Source organism: Pangasianodon hypophthalmus, chromosome 10 (genome assembly GCF_027358585.1).
Source record: "Pangasianodon hypophthalmus isolate fPanHyp1 chromosome 10, fPanHyp1.pri, whole genome shotgun sequence".
NCBI classification, from domain to species: Eukaryota; Metazoa; Chordata; class Actinopteri; order Siluriformes; family Pangasiidae; genus Pangasianodon; species Pangasianodon hypophthalmus.
The window spans coordinates 12,492,327-12,509,005 of NC_069719.1; the positions used below are offsets into that span (position 1 = coordinate 12,492,327).

The 16,679-nt window shown below is 37.7% G+C and overlaps 2 protein-coding genes and 1 pseudogene across 3 annotated transcripts; all 3 read right to left on the reverse strand.

The window, feature by feature from the left end:
- Window positions 1-18: 18 nt before the first annotated feature.
- LOC113538841 (proton-coupled zinc antiporter SLC30A2-like) lies at window positions 19-4,933 on the reverse strand (annotated as a pseudogene).
- A 137-nt stretch (window positions 4,934-5,070) lies between these two features.
- On the reverse strand, window positions 5,071-10,238 carry dnajc5gb (DnaJ (Hsp40) homolog, subfamily C, member 5 gamma b). 2 transcript variants are annotated; one of them, XM_026933696.3, is made up of 7 exons: window positions 10,124-10,238; window positions 9,412-9,542; window positions 8,740-8,953; window positions 8,454-8,610; window positions 6,868-6,924; window positions 6,685-6,744; window positions 5,071-6,343 (listed from the first exon to the last, which is right to left on the reverse strand). In XM_026933696.3, the coding sequence occupies exons 2-6, from the start codon at window positions 9,522-9,524 to the stop codon at window positions 6,686-6,688; spliced, it is 600 nt and encodes a 199-aa protein (XP_026789497.1). In that variant the 5' UTR covers window positions 9,525-9,542; window positions 10,124-10,238; the 3' UTR covers window positions 5,071-6,343; window position 6,685. The 2 variants fall into 2 exon arrangements, with proteins under 2 accessions (XP_026789497.1, XP_026789496.1); XM_026933695.3 differs by having other exon boundaries at window positions 9,981-10,205.
- Window positions 10,239-13,140: 2,902 nt separating this feature from the next.
- tp53i3 (tumor protein p53 inducible protein 3) lies at window positions 13,141-15,674 on the reverse strand. The gene is made up of 7 exons (XM_053237454.1): window positions 15,414-15,674; window positions 14,917-14,966; window positions 14,654-14,794; window positions 14,301-14,568; window positions 13,887-14,099; window positions 13,547-13,743; window positions 13,141-13,447 (listed from the first exon to the last, which is right to left on the reverse strand). The coding sequence occupies exons 2-7, from the start codon at window positions 14,941-14,943 to the stop codon at window positions 13,265-13,267; spliced, it is 1,029 nt and encodes a 342-aa protein (XP_053093429.1). The 5' UTR covers window positions 14,944-14,966; window positions 15,414-15,674; the 3' UTR covers window positions 13,141-13,264.
- Window positions 15,675-16,679: the final 1,005 nt, after the last annotated feature.

The following is a 16,679-nucleotide window of genomic DNA, read 5'->3' on the forward strand; positions in this document are numbered from 1 at the left end:
GTTACTAAAGTTCATTTTGTGTGATGCCAAGACCTATGAGACCAATTTCAAAGGAGCCAGTACTGCTTTTGTTAGTTACCACCACATATGAAAGGCAATCTTAAATATATTAAATATATATATTAAATATATTAAATAAATATATATTATTTGGCCACTCCTAAAAGCATTCATACCCCAACACTTTTGAATTCTTGAAATCTGACACAGCACTGCTGAATTCACAAAACTGCAGGTTTATGGTATATTCTTCTAACACATTATTGTTACTATAGTAACAGGGACATGGGTTGTGAGCACTCCTTATAAACATATTGAAAAATGTGTGTAATTGTTGATATGGGTAAATGTTTAGCATTTTAGGAAGAAGTCTCCAGTGCCAGCATTTTGTAACAGAGTTAAGGTTAAGTTTTCCAACACGAAAAAAGGCTTCATGGTAAGTGGTTAAAATGACAAGCTGCATTTTTTAAATCTTATTAACTTCAAGTGACAAAAAGACAAGGAAAAAAGAGAGGCTGGTGAGGGAATAACTGTAATCTAACTACAATATAAACAAGTAAAGTATGATGCATCACATACGTCAAATATTTTTAGCATTGGATAATTGCTGTGGTATAAAGTGAATATAACACTTTTAAACACTGTTATTGGAAGATAGTCAGCTTTGGGATGATAACAACCCTCCACTTTGTGTCATGTATAAAGCTTTTACATGTTACAGTTGTTGTGGAACATAGTTCTATTTTGTCTGTTAGACACATTGTGCAGAAATAGAGAAAGTGAGTGATCACTGGTGAAAATAAGACCGCTGCCTTATTTTCACGAGTGATCACTCACTTTCTCTATTTCAGAGCTCAGCAGCTAAAACAACATTGAATAGGAGCGTCAGTGTACTGATATACACCGATCAGCTATAACATTAAAACCACCTGCCTAATATTGTGTAGGTCCCCCTTGTGCCACCAAAACAGCTCTGACCCTTCAAGGCATGGAGTCCACAAGGCCTCTGAAGGTGTGGTGTGGTATCTGGCACCAAGATATTAGCAGCAGATCCTTTAAGTCCTGTAAGTTGTGAGGTGTGGCCTCCATGGATTGGACTTGTTTGTCCAGCACATCCCACAGATGATTGATCAGATTGAGATCTGGGGAATTTGGAGGTCAAGTAAACACCTTGAACTATTTGTTATGTTCCTCAAACCATTCCTGAACAATTTTTGTAGTGTTGCAGGGCACATTATCTTGCTGAAAGAGGCCACTGCCATTAGGGAATACTGTTGCCATGAAGGGGAGTACTTGGTCTGCAATAATGTTTAGGTAGGTGGTACGTATCAAAGTAACATCCACATGAATGCCTTGACTCAAGGTTTCCCAGCAGAAGATTGCCCAGAGCATCACACTGCCTCTGCCATCTTGCCTTCTTCCAATAGTGCATCCTGGTGCCCTATCTTCCCCACATAAGCAACGCACACACACGTTCGTCCACATGATTTAAAAGAAAACACGATTCATCAGACCAGGCCACCTTCTTCCATTGCTCCATGGTCCAGTTCTGATGCGCACATGCCCACTGTAGGCGCTTTTGGCAGTGCACAGGGGTCAGCATGGGCACTCTGACGCGTCTGCGGCTACGCAGCCCCATACACAGCAAGCTGCAATGCACTGTGTTCTGACATTTTTCTTTCATAGCCATCATTAACTTTTTTCAGCAATTTGTGCTACAGTAGCTCTTCTGTGAAATTGGACCAGACAGGCTAGTACCTACTTTTTGTAGGTACTAACCACTGCATACCAGGAACACCCCACCAGGCCTGCCATTTTGGAGATCCTCTGACCCAGTCGTCTAGCCATCACAATTTGGCCCTTGTCAAAGTCGCTCAGATCCTTACGCTTGCCCGTTTTTCCTATTTCCAACACATCAAATTCAAGAACTGACTTCACTTGCTGCTAATACATCCCACCCCTTGACACATGCCACTGTAACGGGATAATCAGTGTTATTCACTTCACCTGTCATTGGTTTTAATGGAATGGCTGATCGGTGTATACCATATGCAATCTAAAGAGAACAGTTGCCCTCAAAATCCATGACCGTTATAAAAAATGTCAGACAGTGGCCCAATAGAAACATAAAAGCAGTGTTTGACATTTATGAAAATGTTGAGAAAGCTGTGCCTTCCAGGACATTCTCCTGCAATTACTCAGTCCATTGTGTCCTGGCACTCGTTGCAGTAAGCCATTTCATCAGAATATTCCTCTATCTGAATGGTGATGTTGTGGAAGCTGAATTCAGTCTGGAGCAGCTTTGTCATATCCTTAAGTGCAGTATGTGGATCAGTTTGTTCATCTAGGGTACAACATTTAATATTTATGTTAAATTAAATATTTAACATATAAACATACTGTAAAATATATTGTGAACTACTGTATATAGTAGTTTTGCTTGATATTTACTACAAGTTATAGAATATGTTATACAAAAGGAAGTATTCTTCCAGTTGTCTGTTATTTCACTTGCTAAATGCCACAATGTTACACTAATATTTTTCTTTTCTGAAGTAACTAAATATGGACTTACCTATGAGAGCATGGACAGACATCTGATGCTGACTCATGGTCAGCGCCCATATGTGAAGACTGTGTGTGTCTTTGACTCCTCTGACTGATAGCAGGGTGTCTTTCACAGAGTCATAGTCTATACCGGGTGGTATTCCTTAAAGCAAAGGCATAATGTACTGTAGTTGCCTTATGAAACATTTGATGATTGACAGCTTTGAATGCTTGATTATCTACTTACCCTCCATGAGCACTCTGAAAATGTCTTTCAGAATTGTGGATGTTGTTGCAAGAACAAGTATGGAAAACAAAAATTTAAAAATAGGATCTGCTATTTTCCATTCAGGATCTGCTATTTTCCGCATGAAGAAAAGAATATTTTATTCCCCTGATTGTTCTTTTAATAATAATAATAATAATAATAATAATAATAATAAAGATCCTCTGTGCTTCACTAACCCAAACGTAGATGATCAGGGCAGCTAGCAGAACACCCAGACTCTGCAGCAAGTCTCCTAGCACATGGATGAAAGCTGCCCTCACACTGGTGTTACTGTGATCATGGCTGTGACCATGAGACACTGGGGACTGGTGTAGAATAAATGCCATTCTAAAAATAATCCCACATGATGAAATACAATCTTAACATAACTTAAATAATCAATAAACCAAAAAAGAGTTTTATAGTTCACTACGTTATTAACTGATGCCATCAAAACACTTATAAAATATTTACCAGCACAGCACAGCCAGAGGTGATGAGCATAACATTGCTATGTATTTCATAGTCATTACTAATGATCCTTTGGATGGCAATGAACACCAGTACAACAGTCACAACCCAAATGGAGAGCACTGAGAAAAGGCCACCCAAAATCTCTATGGAAAATGCAACAGGTGTGTAAAGAATTATATTCAGCTGTACCTTTAAATGGCAACCAATAGCATGCATGTGTGCACGAATCTAAGCAGATAATGTTAGCAGGTAAAATTTATTTCTCTGAAATTAGTCAAAAAGAAAAGCTTGATAGAAGATCAGGAAGAATTAAAGATTCAAAAAATATTTTAAAAAGATCAAAAAAGATTTAACAAATGTATTAATATCTCTGTAAACAATAATAAAGCAGTGAACTTTAGTTAATGCAACTGTCCAACCTGACCAGTGCCAGCCATAAGTCAGGCTTTTGGAATGAGGTTTTTTGGAGATCCACAGCGAAAAGAGGCTTAGCAGAATGCTGCCAAAGTCAGTGAGAAGATGGGCTGCATCAGTCATTACGGCAAGACTATGAGCAACATAGCCACCTATGAGAGAAGAAATTCAAATGCTAGGTAGATATAGACAGCAAGACTAAGAATATTTTTAAATGAGGAATAGGAGTAATCTAGACTGGTATTGCACCCCAAAGATTTTGTCTGTAGAATCAACATGTAGAGATTTGTCTTATCTGATACATTTTCAGTTCTGAGATAATTGAATTATTATATTACATGTAGTCGTGACATCCCACATAGTCATTCATTAAGCTCATACAATAGTCAGAAAAGCTATTTCTAAAAAAAATATCCAAAATATTGTTACCAATGGGTTCTCCAATCACGAAGACCAAACAGATAATGCATGTGATCAGCAGCTTCCTCTGGGCTACTAATTTCTCATGGTTTTGACTGCATGCTGCTCTGCTGCTATGACTGTGAAAAGGTATCCACTGTTCATCCTCAAGATTCAGTGCTTAGGTAGTCATCCTTCAATTCATCAGAGAAACTGAAAAAAAACCCCACACATTTAGTATAGGAAAACTTTTTGACATTTCAAAACTGTACCTTACTTGGTCTGACAGTTATGCGTTAATTTAATTTCAAAATAAATTCTGTACATTCCTAGTGTGATTTTAGCAAAAGGTAGAGCTCCTAAATAATTGTGCTTTTTTCTAAGATTCTTGTCTGAAATTGTCTGGTAGTATTATCAAAAAATGTCAACCTTTCAAATACTTAAACTTGTAAAACCTTGAAAAATGAAGGCACAATCTCTTCTTTCAAACTGAAAATGACCTATACTTGAGCAACTTACCCAAGCAGAAGGGAATACTGAGTATTTTCCTGTCTTGTGAGTTGAGCCTTTACCAAATTTACCATGGAATCCATTTCTCTAAACCAAACCAAAAAAATATTAACAAATAATGCAATAAGCACAGACTCATCACAACACAAAACAGAATTCCCAATGAGCACATCAAACATTACATTTGAAAAAGTGCAGCAAGAAAAAGAAAGTAGCCATATGCTGTTTCACATGCTGTCCCTACATCATTGTGCAATGTTTAAAAAGTCTTGGGACATATCAATTCTAAAAGATAAGTAGGGCCAAAAAAAAGTCCCATTGAACCCCACTACCAAGGTTATGTTTTATACTCGCTGATAAACTGAGCTAAAGCAAAATGCACAGTTATGTGATCTTTGGAGCTATACAAAAAACAATATGTGGGACAGTCAAATACCAAAATATTAATTAAAACTGAATTCAAGGGATATACAATATGTTTTATTCAACAATTTCCAATCCATTGTACTTTGTAGAACATTGTACAATGGATTACACATTTATACATTGTACACTGTAAAACAGATACAACAGCAGCAATCAAAAATATAATTTATTCCATTTATATAATTTCATACACCTCCAATTTACAAATACAAACATTTTTTATATTACACAAACATCTGAAGTATTGTACTGTATTGATTATAGTAATATAAAAAAAAATCTGATGACTCATTAGTTATGCCATCATTCAAATTTCTCAAAAATTCAACGTAAAATAGCTTAGTGAGATCCCAGAAACGTGAAAGCATCGATCTAGCAGATACCTGAGTAACCTATGACTTGCACTTAATACAATACTCACAAAACTTTATTAAATACCAATCCAGGCATGATTTCAGATTCTTAATTCTTTTTTTGGGGGGGTGGGGGTGAGTAATGTTTTCCACTCAGAGACTGCATGCACAGCATTTATTCTAAGGCAGATAAAAATATGTACTCATATGTACATGTAGATATCAAAAACTAATATTTGCTTGGATTTTTTAATCACAGTACATTCGCAAGCAGAGTTCTGCAACTTCAAATGTTCACAACAAAGTCCAATCACTGCTGCATTTAAAGTGTTTGTAAAGTCCCATGTTAAATATTGAAAATATTTAAATACTGTCAAGATTTTTTTAATGAGAAAAGACAAGTTAAATATGAAAGTTTCAGGGCCACCGGCATTTCAACTAAAATATAGTTGCCATTTAAATTTGTTAATTAAGACAAACAAAGACAAACAAAACATACTGGTACTGGGTGCTACTAAAGATGTTATGTAATTATACTATGTTTTTTCCATCTCTTGTACAATATGAATACCGGTATATTTCTTTGGGCTAGAGAAACCCAGTCAAAGGCAAATTAGTTATTGTCAGTTTAAAAGATTTCACTGAATATAAATAACTAAATATAAGAAAGGACCTGACGCCACATTAAAAGTACAGACGGCAAAAATGCAGTAAATGTAAACGATACATTCTGAATGAAGTTGAACCACTTTCACTCCACAGAAAGCACACACTATATACAGCCCCTGACTATCAGCCAAAATTTCCTCAAGTGCTGTGCTGAATTTTAGCTTTCTCCTTACTGACAATGGGCCAGGTACAGAGACACTGCAGACTTCTTTTGACAATCTTTAAATGCCTAAGACTGATGTTCTGTAGAAAGCTGGCTGTATGTTTACGGCTGTGTCTCCACCTACAGGAAGAAAAGAAATAGAGCACTGTAATAGAGCTCATCTCATTCAGAGCAAATGAAGTATTAACAAATATGCCATATGTGCCCCCTTCAGACATTTTCAGCCAGATACTACATCCTGCATTCATTTACCAGCAGACCATCATTAATCAAAAAGTTCCTTCTTTTATCAAAGTAACCTCTTGAGCAGGTTCCTCAGGGGTGATTGTTGTGGATGCATCCATTAATGCTATTAAAGTACTCAGAACATGAATGAGGTGTTGCAGTGGAAATGAGAGGTAGCAGTGAGGTTGCCATTCATCCTTCTACTGTAAATAGAACTATAGTGTAGATGTTCTAACCTTAATGGTTTATGGTGTCTGCACTAGAAATAGGCATGCCTATGATCACCGGACCCTGTGCTGTAAAACAGAAGCAAAATAATATGATGCATTATTTATATTTACTTGTATGTTTTTAAGCCTATGGCAGTATTCAAACATGATTCATATATCAGCAGACAGTGTAGTAGAGCAAATACTCACGTGAACCTTCAGGCGCTGCAGAGGGAATTGGTTGTCCGATGATAACAGTTTGATTCCCTGCAAAGGACATAAGAGATGCAGTTGTAGGAAAATTCTCGACAGTGCCTGACACTGACTTCTAGCTACACTCTCAGGTGCTCACTCAACAGACTTAAAGAAAAAATCCCCCTGAACAACATGCAAACTACAGATTTAATGTGTTATCTTCAATGACGCAAAATATTTATTTTATGACTCACTGTTCTTTGGTTTAAACGTCTTTAAACGAGTTCATGTATTTTCACTTTGGTTAATGGTTACCTACACTACCCACAATGCCGCTCGGCTACCTGCCGATAGTGGTGCCAGTGGGAACTCATCTCTATCTAAAGCGACCAGTGCAGCAATGCTTTCATCTTTGTAGTCTGTCCAGCTCTCTCACCCGTTCATCTGTATACTGTGCCTCAAACACAAAGGGTTCCAAAGCTTCAATTTCTGTGCTAATACTGTTGTCCTCCATCATCACCATTATGTCATCTCGTAGATCGCTAACTAGCCGAGCCAAGTCTCTGGCACAACTGCTTCATAAAGCTGTGTTGCATTCTGAAACTTTTGTTGTCTCCACTACTTCCACATTAGATTCATCATTAACATAACATTTAACTAATCACTAAAAATGGTAATAGATACAATATATGGTAAGAAACATACTTCCAGTTCATGAATCCACTTCAAATTTACACATATAATGTCTTCAAACTTTATACTTATGAATATGAACAAAGAAATTTAGCATTCAAAAGCAGAAACAAAGATATGTTCAAAAACTAATCTGATAGGGAAAAAAGTATTTAGCCACTATATTTAAAAATATACATGTAAAAGTTATATACAAATAAATCAAGTTCTAGATATGAATGCTGAAAATGCTGCAAAGACCCTAAACATCCCCATCACTACAACGTGGCAGTAATTCAGCTCGAGAAAGAAGCGTTGCGCATATGATCCCAAGAACACCATACCCACAGTAAGGCACAGAGCACTGCAAACAGCACTGGGGCACTACATGTCATTGAGGGAATCATGAGTGAAGCAATGTACCAGGACGGATTAGAGAAGAATTTAATCTCATCTCACCAAGAAACTGAATCTGGGGAGAAGATGTAGTTTTAACAAGACAATGATCCCAAACATACAGCCAAAATAACTCAAAATTGGTTTCTTAAAAAAGAAGGTGAAAGTGCTTACATGGCTTACTTTTATGAAGGATTTTGAAATTGTGAGTCCATGAGAAGGACCCTTGTAGCCGTGGGGAAATGAAGACAATTTGCCAAGAGGAACAGGCCAATACTGAACCACACCTATCTATTACTTTTTTTAAAAACGTATGATTGTTTATGCGCAGAAATAAATATTTTTTTGTCCATATTTATAAGTACAAAGTCAAAACACATTGTGTGTGTATATCCTAAGTAGATATATGCACTAGAAGTTCATTAAATAACAAGAAATGTGCTTCAAGGTGCATTTTCCCTTTAAGTACAGACCATAAAATAGAGCAATTAATTCAAAGAGAACTAATGTCACCTCTTAGGTTATTACTTCACCTTTGTTTTGCTCTTCAGACATTTGGGCTTCAAGCTGCTCAGGATCCACATAGAAATATTCCTCCTCTTCCTCTTTTACTCCACACTTCCCACAGCAGAAGCAGCAGCAGCAGAAGCAACAGCAGCAAGTGAAGAACATGGTACAGAAAAAAAGTGTCTGAAAAGACAGGGGACAAAAAAAAAACAGAGATTAAAGTTGGTAACATGGTCATATAATATAAAAAACTAAACAAGGCTTTGGATTTCTACTGTCAGTGAAGAGTGACTTAAACGCTCAGCTGCCTACCTTGAACCAACACTTTGACATGAGGAAGTAATATTTAACACTATCCTCTCCGAACTGGTCAGCAACGTAAAGGCCCATGGAGCCATATTCATCATAGATCTGACGTTTGTTCTCATCATTAAGAATGGAGTTAGCATTGTTGATCTCTTTAAACCTTTCAGCAGCCTCTGGGTTGTCTGGGTTCTTGTCTGGGTGATACCGGAGTGCAAGTTTTCTGAAATCACATTAATTGTTGCATTTATTTTGATGTACATCTCGTTCAAAGGTCCGTCTACATGAATACATGCTGACATATTAGATATGCACCAATACTGCTCAACTGCAGCAACATTAGGCTATGAACATACAAAAAGACTCCTGTTTGATACAGGAATCAACTTTTTTTTCATGGTATGAGTACATATGAGTAAAAAAAATGCATATGAAGTGTTACAGTAAGCACACCATTCAATAGTTAAAACACATGAGCAAATCATCAGAGGTGTTTACTGTAATATGTGCAGCACTTCAGTATTAAAGCAAAACACAGAAGTAATTAAGTCAGACATGCAATCTGAAACGAGCAGTCCATTTTTATACTCAGTATTTGCAAATCTAAGTTTAAAAAAAAAAAAAAAAAAGTTAATGCTATCATACACGATTATTATAAATAGTCATGCAGTGGGAGGTTACCTATAAGCTTTTTTAATGTCCTCAGAGGAAGCTCCTTTTTGCAAGCCCAGTGTCTTGTATAAGCTGTCTCCTGATGTGGACAGCTTGCGCTGAGGTCTGTTTGGATCTGTCATCCTTCAATTCTGAAAATCCTATTAACACAAAACAACAACTGTATAACCTACATTTATACAGGTCTGTATGCCCTCATATAGTCATACTGAAGCACTTTTCTCAACTGCAGAGAAACTAACGGAACTGAATGAGGTGATGCAGACTATGAGTGATTAAGGAGAAGGATATGAAGTTAACACAACACAGGGAGGTGCTGTTCAGAAGTATAGCAGCAGTAGTAGTAGTAGAAAAAGAAAAAACAGTTAGTAGTGTTAGTGTATGATTTTTAAAGTTTTTAAAGCGCAAAACTTCGCTAAAATTTGACGTTAATACTCCTAGGCTAAACTGCAGGAACACCCAGACCAGTGTTAACCTGCGTGCCAAAAAAAATGGCTGAACTTTCAGTGGAACCGGCTAAAGCAGGTCAAGTGAGAAATCTCTCAGAAGCCTAACGCGAACTCATTTCATTCACCTACCTCTCCACAGTCAAATAACCGAGATTCGGAAGAGCTTTGACGGCCTGTGTGTCCAAATATCTTATGATGTACTGAATGTCATTTTTTATCAAGATAATACTCAACATTAAACCGAGTAAAATCGCGAGTTTTAAACTCTGTACCAGGAAGTGTGCTGTTCCGGAATCCACAGTCAAACCCGCGTGCGCAAAGGCGGTTAAACCAGAGTGAGCAGACTGTGCGGTGATAAGGTATGACAAGCTTATGTGGGTCACGTGCTAATAAAGCAGCTACAAGCTCGAATACTAGTCATTCAAAGCTACATTCGCACTTCCAGCATTAGTGCACATCAGTGTAAACAAAAGGAGAACAGAAGACACAAAATGTCAGAGGTGTGAAGTCATACAAGTCCTAATCTCTGACTGATAAACAAGTCAGAATGCATTTCTTACCACATTTAATGTCATTTCAAAAGGTAACAATTCTAATAATTGCAATATATTATGAATACATGTTTACTACTTTTTCAAATTACCTATTCAATCCCAGGCAATATAAAGGGTGTCCCAAAAGTCTCCATGCATAGGGGAAATTAACACTTTTTAGCAAAATGTAACTTTATTTATGTTATATATATATGCTTGCCATTTCTTTGTAAACACACACACACACACACACACACACACACAGTCGTTTCTCCAAGCTTTGGCTCCCAGTTTGGCAACAGTGTTGTGTGTGATGTGCTTGCCATGTTTCCTGTTGAAGTCCACCACAACCTTGCTAGAGCTTCCTGATCCAGCCATGAGAAGGATTTCAATACCTTCTTCTTTTGTCAAAGGCTATCTGGAAATATGAAAATTCTGGAAGGCATTTTGCTATTAAAAAAAATTCCCTTATGTATGGAGACTTAGTCTGATTTATCAACTATAGTCTGATTTATCAGTGTTAAAGGTGATATATCTTATATTTCAGATATTATTTCAGAATTTCATTTTCATTATATCTTTTTTTTTATTTCCAAAGGTGTATAAAGCACATCCCAAGTGATTATTTTACTATGAAAATAATGCCTATATATTTTAATGAATTGTAGCAAAGTGCTTGTTTTTGTCTTTCCAACTCACAGCCCATTTTCCCTAACTCCCCACTAGTTATAATTATTCATTATAAGGCACTCAGTGTCAGTGCAGGTGTCTCATGTTGGCATGCTGACAGCCTCTTCAACAAAGGGAGAAGCATTTTGCATCTCACTTCATACAAACAGCTTTGTTTGAAGTCAGTTGTTTCTAACTACAGGGTGCCCCAAAAGTCTCCATACATAGGGGAAACACTTTTTAGCAAAATGTATTCCAAAATTTTTCATACTTAGTTTATATATATATATATATATTTTTTTTTTTCAGATAGCCTTTAAGAATGCCTTTGACAAAAGAAGAATGTATTGAACTCATTCGCATTGCTGGAAGCTCTCATAAGGTTGTGACAGACTTTAACAGGAAATATGGCAAGCACATTACACACTGTTGCCAAACTTATTAACAAATTCAAAAAATCTGGAAGTGTTGCAGACCAACTGAGAACTGGAGGTCCACGAACATCCACTGATGAAGGCGCAACCGACATGGTGCTGGCATACATACATACATAGTCCTCTATGTATGGAGACCTTTGGGACACCCTGTAGTTATTGTTTAAGCCTAAACAGAAATATTTTCTTTCATTTTTTTAATATCATGAAACTGCAGGACCCATTGTGGTTGACAGTCTGACCTGTTTTTTGTCCTGCTCTGAGAGAAACGTACTGTTTTGTGAGTATAAGGGTCTGGGAGAGTTGGAAGACCAGGGGGAAAAAAAACCAACAACAATATTTACCCACTACTTTTAAAGAGTGTTGCAATGGCTCATTTGTCCAAGCTCTTTTCTCTTGATAACTTTTGTTAACTAACTAGCATGTTCACTAGAGGTCTCTCAAATTGCATAATAGTGTACTAGAGATGCCAGCTGTTATTTCACACTAGGGATGACCTAATTCATTATTCGGCAAGAACAGATACTGTGGTCTAAACAGATACAAGATACGAATAGGTACATATACAAACAAGTACAGATATGAAATTAAATTAATAAACTATCTATTAATTTGTTTAGAAAGCTTGCCAATAAGGTTCACATCTGGTTGAGACTAGAGGTGTGCAATGGGAATAGGATCCTGCAGGATGCAACAAAAAAAAGTTGTACAAATGGGAGCTATTTACTTTCATGCGGGCACAAGCAAGCAGCCAGATGTAAAGCTTGTGTAACAAAAAAAGACTATTAACTTTAACATGCAGCATTACCTGATACAGCACTTACAACATAAATAGAACCAATTAAATTTGTTAGACAATATCACAGACCAATACAAACTAAAATAATAACTTTTAATCAAGTATGATTAAAAAACTGTCCTTCGCACATCTCAAGATGAGATCAATTATGAAGTTGAGTGATGTAGCTGAGGTTGAGGAACTATCACAGCCAGAAGTCACAGACCATGCTGACAGTTCTGGCATTTCTACCACTGTTTTTTCCCCCAGTGTTTTCTAGTGTTCCCTGTGGTAGAGTGTTCCCGAGAGCCACTGCAACCCTGACCTATATAAAGAGATTACTGAAACTGAGTGAGTGTGACTTAAAGTTTAGAGAATGCACAATTGCAGTTCAAACGCAAATACAGATAAAGACATTTGGAGCACTAAATAGATACAGATATTTTCCTACTTCATACCGTGGAGTGACTTAAGCAGTTTGGGACACAATGCATACTGTCCTTGGTTGTGTGTACGCTGACTGACCGCTGCATACACACCACTGTGAGTTATACAAATGAATTTCCTAGATAAAGTTTGTGATTTTGAATGGCTTGTAAATTTTCTTTTTTAAGTTTTTGACACTACTTAACTGGAATAACCACAAATTGAAAATTTTGTCAGTGTTGAGGCAGCTGCTTATGGCTTAAAAACCTCAAAATTTCAACAGTGATTTCAACAGTATAGCCTCTTTAAAATCAAAGTTTTTTATTTTTTCAAACATGAGTCTGAAATTTGTGAAACAAATTTGTGACTGGAGTCCAAGTCACATGGCTTGAGTCCACACCTCTGTAGAATGTCAAGTATCAGCTGACTGAGATGTGAACAGTCCTGTATGAATTTGATCTTTGATCTTTATTGCATCTGTCATAAAAATACTTCTGAATGTTCTATAGATGCATGCATTTTAAAATATAAGACATGACCTAGAGATAATCAGTATGAAGAAACTGATTAAGTCTATGAAATTTTGATTATGATTTTTCCAGTATTTTTGTTGGCCTCCATGTGTCTGTGTGCCTCAGCAATGTCTTCCATGTTGAACACTGTGTCGCTTATAGGCCTCAGTGACATGGGCAGGTCTTTTGACTGAAAGTGTGGAAAAGCCTGCTCAGTGAAGCTCCTAACAAGTTCAGCTTTATACTATAAAAAGGAGAGAACACAGTAGTCATTGCAAGAGACAACACACATGTAATTTATTTGTTAGATTCATTGTATAAATTTTTTTATCCTGAGCCTTACCTGTAGACTCCGTGACCTGAGGAGACTACTGAGAATTTGGCCACGCTTAAATAAAAGTTTGCCAAGCAAGTCTCCATCCACTGCTTTCCCCCCCATAACACCATAGAGCACCCATCTTCCATCCATAGCCAAACAACTCACATTTTTCTCCCAATAAGATCCACCTATGCAGTCAAGGATGACATCAACCCCCCTGCCTGCGAGAACATTGAGAGCTTACTGTTGGGAGTGAGAACGGGCTGCAAATCGAGCACTGCAACATTTCTACTCTTTACATGATGATTACAAGCACACTGGACAAGTGTTTCATATGCTGCAGAGTACACTTTACACGACTCACCTTGAGTGAACTGCAGAATCTTATCAGAGAAATCCCCTTCTTTGTAATTGAACCCAGCAGCTGCACCCAGTTTTTCTGCAATCTTTAACTTATCAGGGCTTCCAGCAGTCACCAATGGAACGGCACAGAACAGACGAGTAAGCTGAATGGCAGCAGTGCCGACTCCGCTCGCTCCAGCATGAATTAACACTGACTCTCCCTCCTTAACTTGGGCTAAGACAAAATAAAGCACCACACTGAAAATAAAGTAGTAGTCCAAACAGCAATTTTTGTGGGTTGAAGAAATTTCAAAATGACTTTCTAAACATCAAAGATACTTGCTTAAGGAGAGAGAAGCAGAGAAGAAGAGAAGCACACCAATTAAGACTTTAAAAACTATGTATCCTTTCATGCTTTCAGTTTGCATTCAAGCACCTATTAAGTGCAGAAGTTGGTAGGCAGTCAGCCAGGCCTCTGGGATTGCTGCAGCTTCGTAGAGAGTGAGATGCGAAGGGACTGGCATGAGAAGTTCCTCAGGCACAGCTACATACTGTGCATATCCTCCTCCAGAAAGCAAAGCCATGACCTTATCGCCTAGATTAAAATTCCTCTTGAGTCCAGGGCCAAAACCAGTGACCACCCCAGCAGCCTCCAGCCCAAGGATCTCGCTTGCTCCTGGAGGAACTGGGTAAAGACCTCTCCGCTGTTACAGGAAACAACCCTTTTTAGGTACTAGCACTTGTTTAACAGTGTTTTATTTTAAATGTTATGTATATGAATGGCCTTACCTGTAACACATCAGCCCTGTTTAAAGCTGTTGCATAGACTTTAATTAGGACTTCCCCATCTTTAGGTTCAGGTTTGGGGACTCGTCCTAAATACAGCTTCTCTGGCCCACCTGGTTCTTTGAAACATATCGCCTGCATTGTCTGCCAAAAAGAGTCAACAAAAATGTTTAACTGTACAAGGTCACATTTACATTTTATAAGTAATTGTTTTATACCTACTTATTTTTATAACATGCAGAAAGACTTAACGTATATAGACTTACAGTGTCTTCATCTGCATGCTGAAGCATGACTTCTGGTATTGGTAACAGCACTGAATAAGGAAACAATATTTCAATCCGAACATAAAATCTCTGAAACATGTATTTTAATGTCACACAAAATGTGGTTATAGATATTCTGGAGACTGGAAACGACAAGAAGCCACTCATTATGCGCAATATGTCAACCCACTCATTATGCGCACATATGTGCGCATAATTGATGCTTTCAGATGCAACCGCTGCAGGTCAAAAGTCCAAAAAAATACGAAAACGTAAACGGACTTAGATCCAAAAACCGGGCTTTTATTAAGTGCACATTGTTACTATATGTTTTTTTTTTTTTTTTTAAAGATTTTTTATTAAGTGCACCTTGCCAGTGTCTGTTTGGTTACAACAGTTACCGAGGCTGTATGTTGTATAGCTACTGGATATTAGCATATAGCTTACTGCGCATCTATAAAAGAAATAATTACTACTGGATTGCTTATAAAACTTACAAATATCACGTATGCACGCCTTTGCCGAGTTTCACAGGCTAAATCCACGCTGCAGTGACTACAGTGTCCCCGCCTCCTTATGACTGAGACCCAAATGCCTACCAAAGTGCACTACATAGGGTATACAATAATGACTTCTCTGTCCTATATAGCAGAGATGCCCAGTGTAGGCCCAAATTTACATTATTTATAGGCCTGCTTTATTTTGGAGTTATTGAGGTTTGGACTGGTAATAATAAGTTGAGACCACCACTGTAACTTTTTTTTTTTTTTTTTTTGACTTTGACCCCTCGATGTCCCTGAACCCCACTTCGAGAGTCACTGCTGCTAGACAGTGTTCTGTATGCTTAGAGGCCTGGGAAACTCTTTCACATAGTAAAGTTAAATTATTGGGGGGAAAAAAGTTGCCTAGTGTTTTTCCTTTAACCATCCAGTTTTGGAGCCTGAGCCCACTGTGTTCTCAGATTCCTGATGTAGTTTTCTGCTGTTGCAGCCTATTTGTCTCAAGGTTCACAGTGTTGTGATTGTCTGATGATGATCAAATAATTGTAGGAATGAGCAGGTGTACAGGTGTTCCTGTTAAACTGGCAGGTGAGTGTAGTTCTGGAAAGAGCAGACTTTCCTGAAGTGAAATATGGATATTTTTTTTTTTGCTTATATCTCAGCCAGAAATAACTTGAGATCATTTTAAAAATCTGTCCAACAGTAAGAAGGGGAGAAATTGCATTGAGATTCCATTCTAACTCAACTGAAATACACCCTGTCTACATTTACATTTCTAACTTAATCTGATGATGGAAAAACAACATTTTAAGATCTAAAATCCACACCAGACCCCCACTGCGACGCTCCCTCCTCTGGCTTCCTGTAGCTGCCTTCATCAGATTTAAAACACTGATGCTTGTCTGTAAAGTCGGACCAGCACCTGCTTACGTCAAAGCACTTCTCATACTCTGCACTGCACCTCTAGCACTGCTCGCCTGGTCCCACCATCTTTCAGGGTACAAGGAAGGCATGCATCAAGACTCTTCTCTGTTCTGTCACCAAGGTGGTGGAATGAACTTCCCCTAGATGTCCGAACAGCTGAGTCACTGGCAGCCTTCCAACAACGTCTAAAGATCTACCTCTTCCTGAAGTACTTAAATTAGCACAAAAAATGTGTTGTCTGTGTGCTTCTCTTACTATATTACCTCCCCAACAGTTTCTAGAATGAAGGTATTCTTAGTCTGTGACCTAGTGAACCAGCATCAGGATGTATTTGTTGAT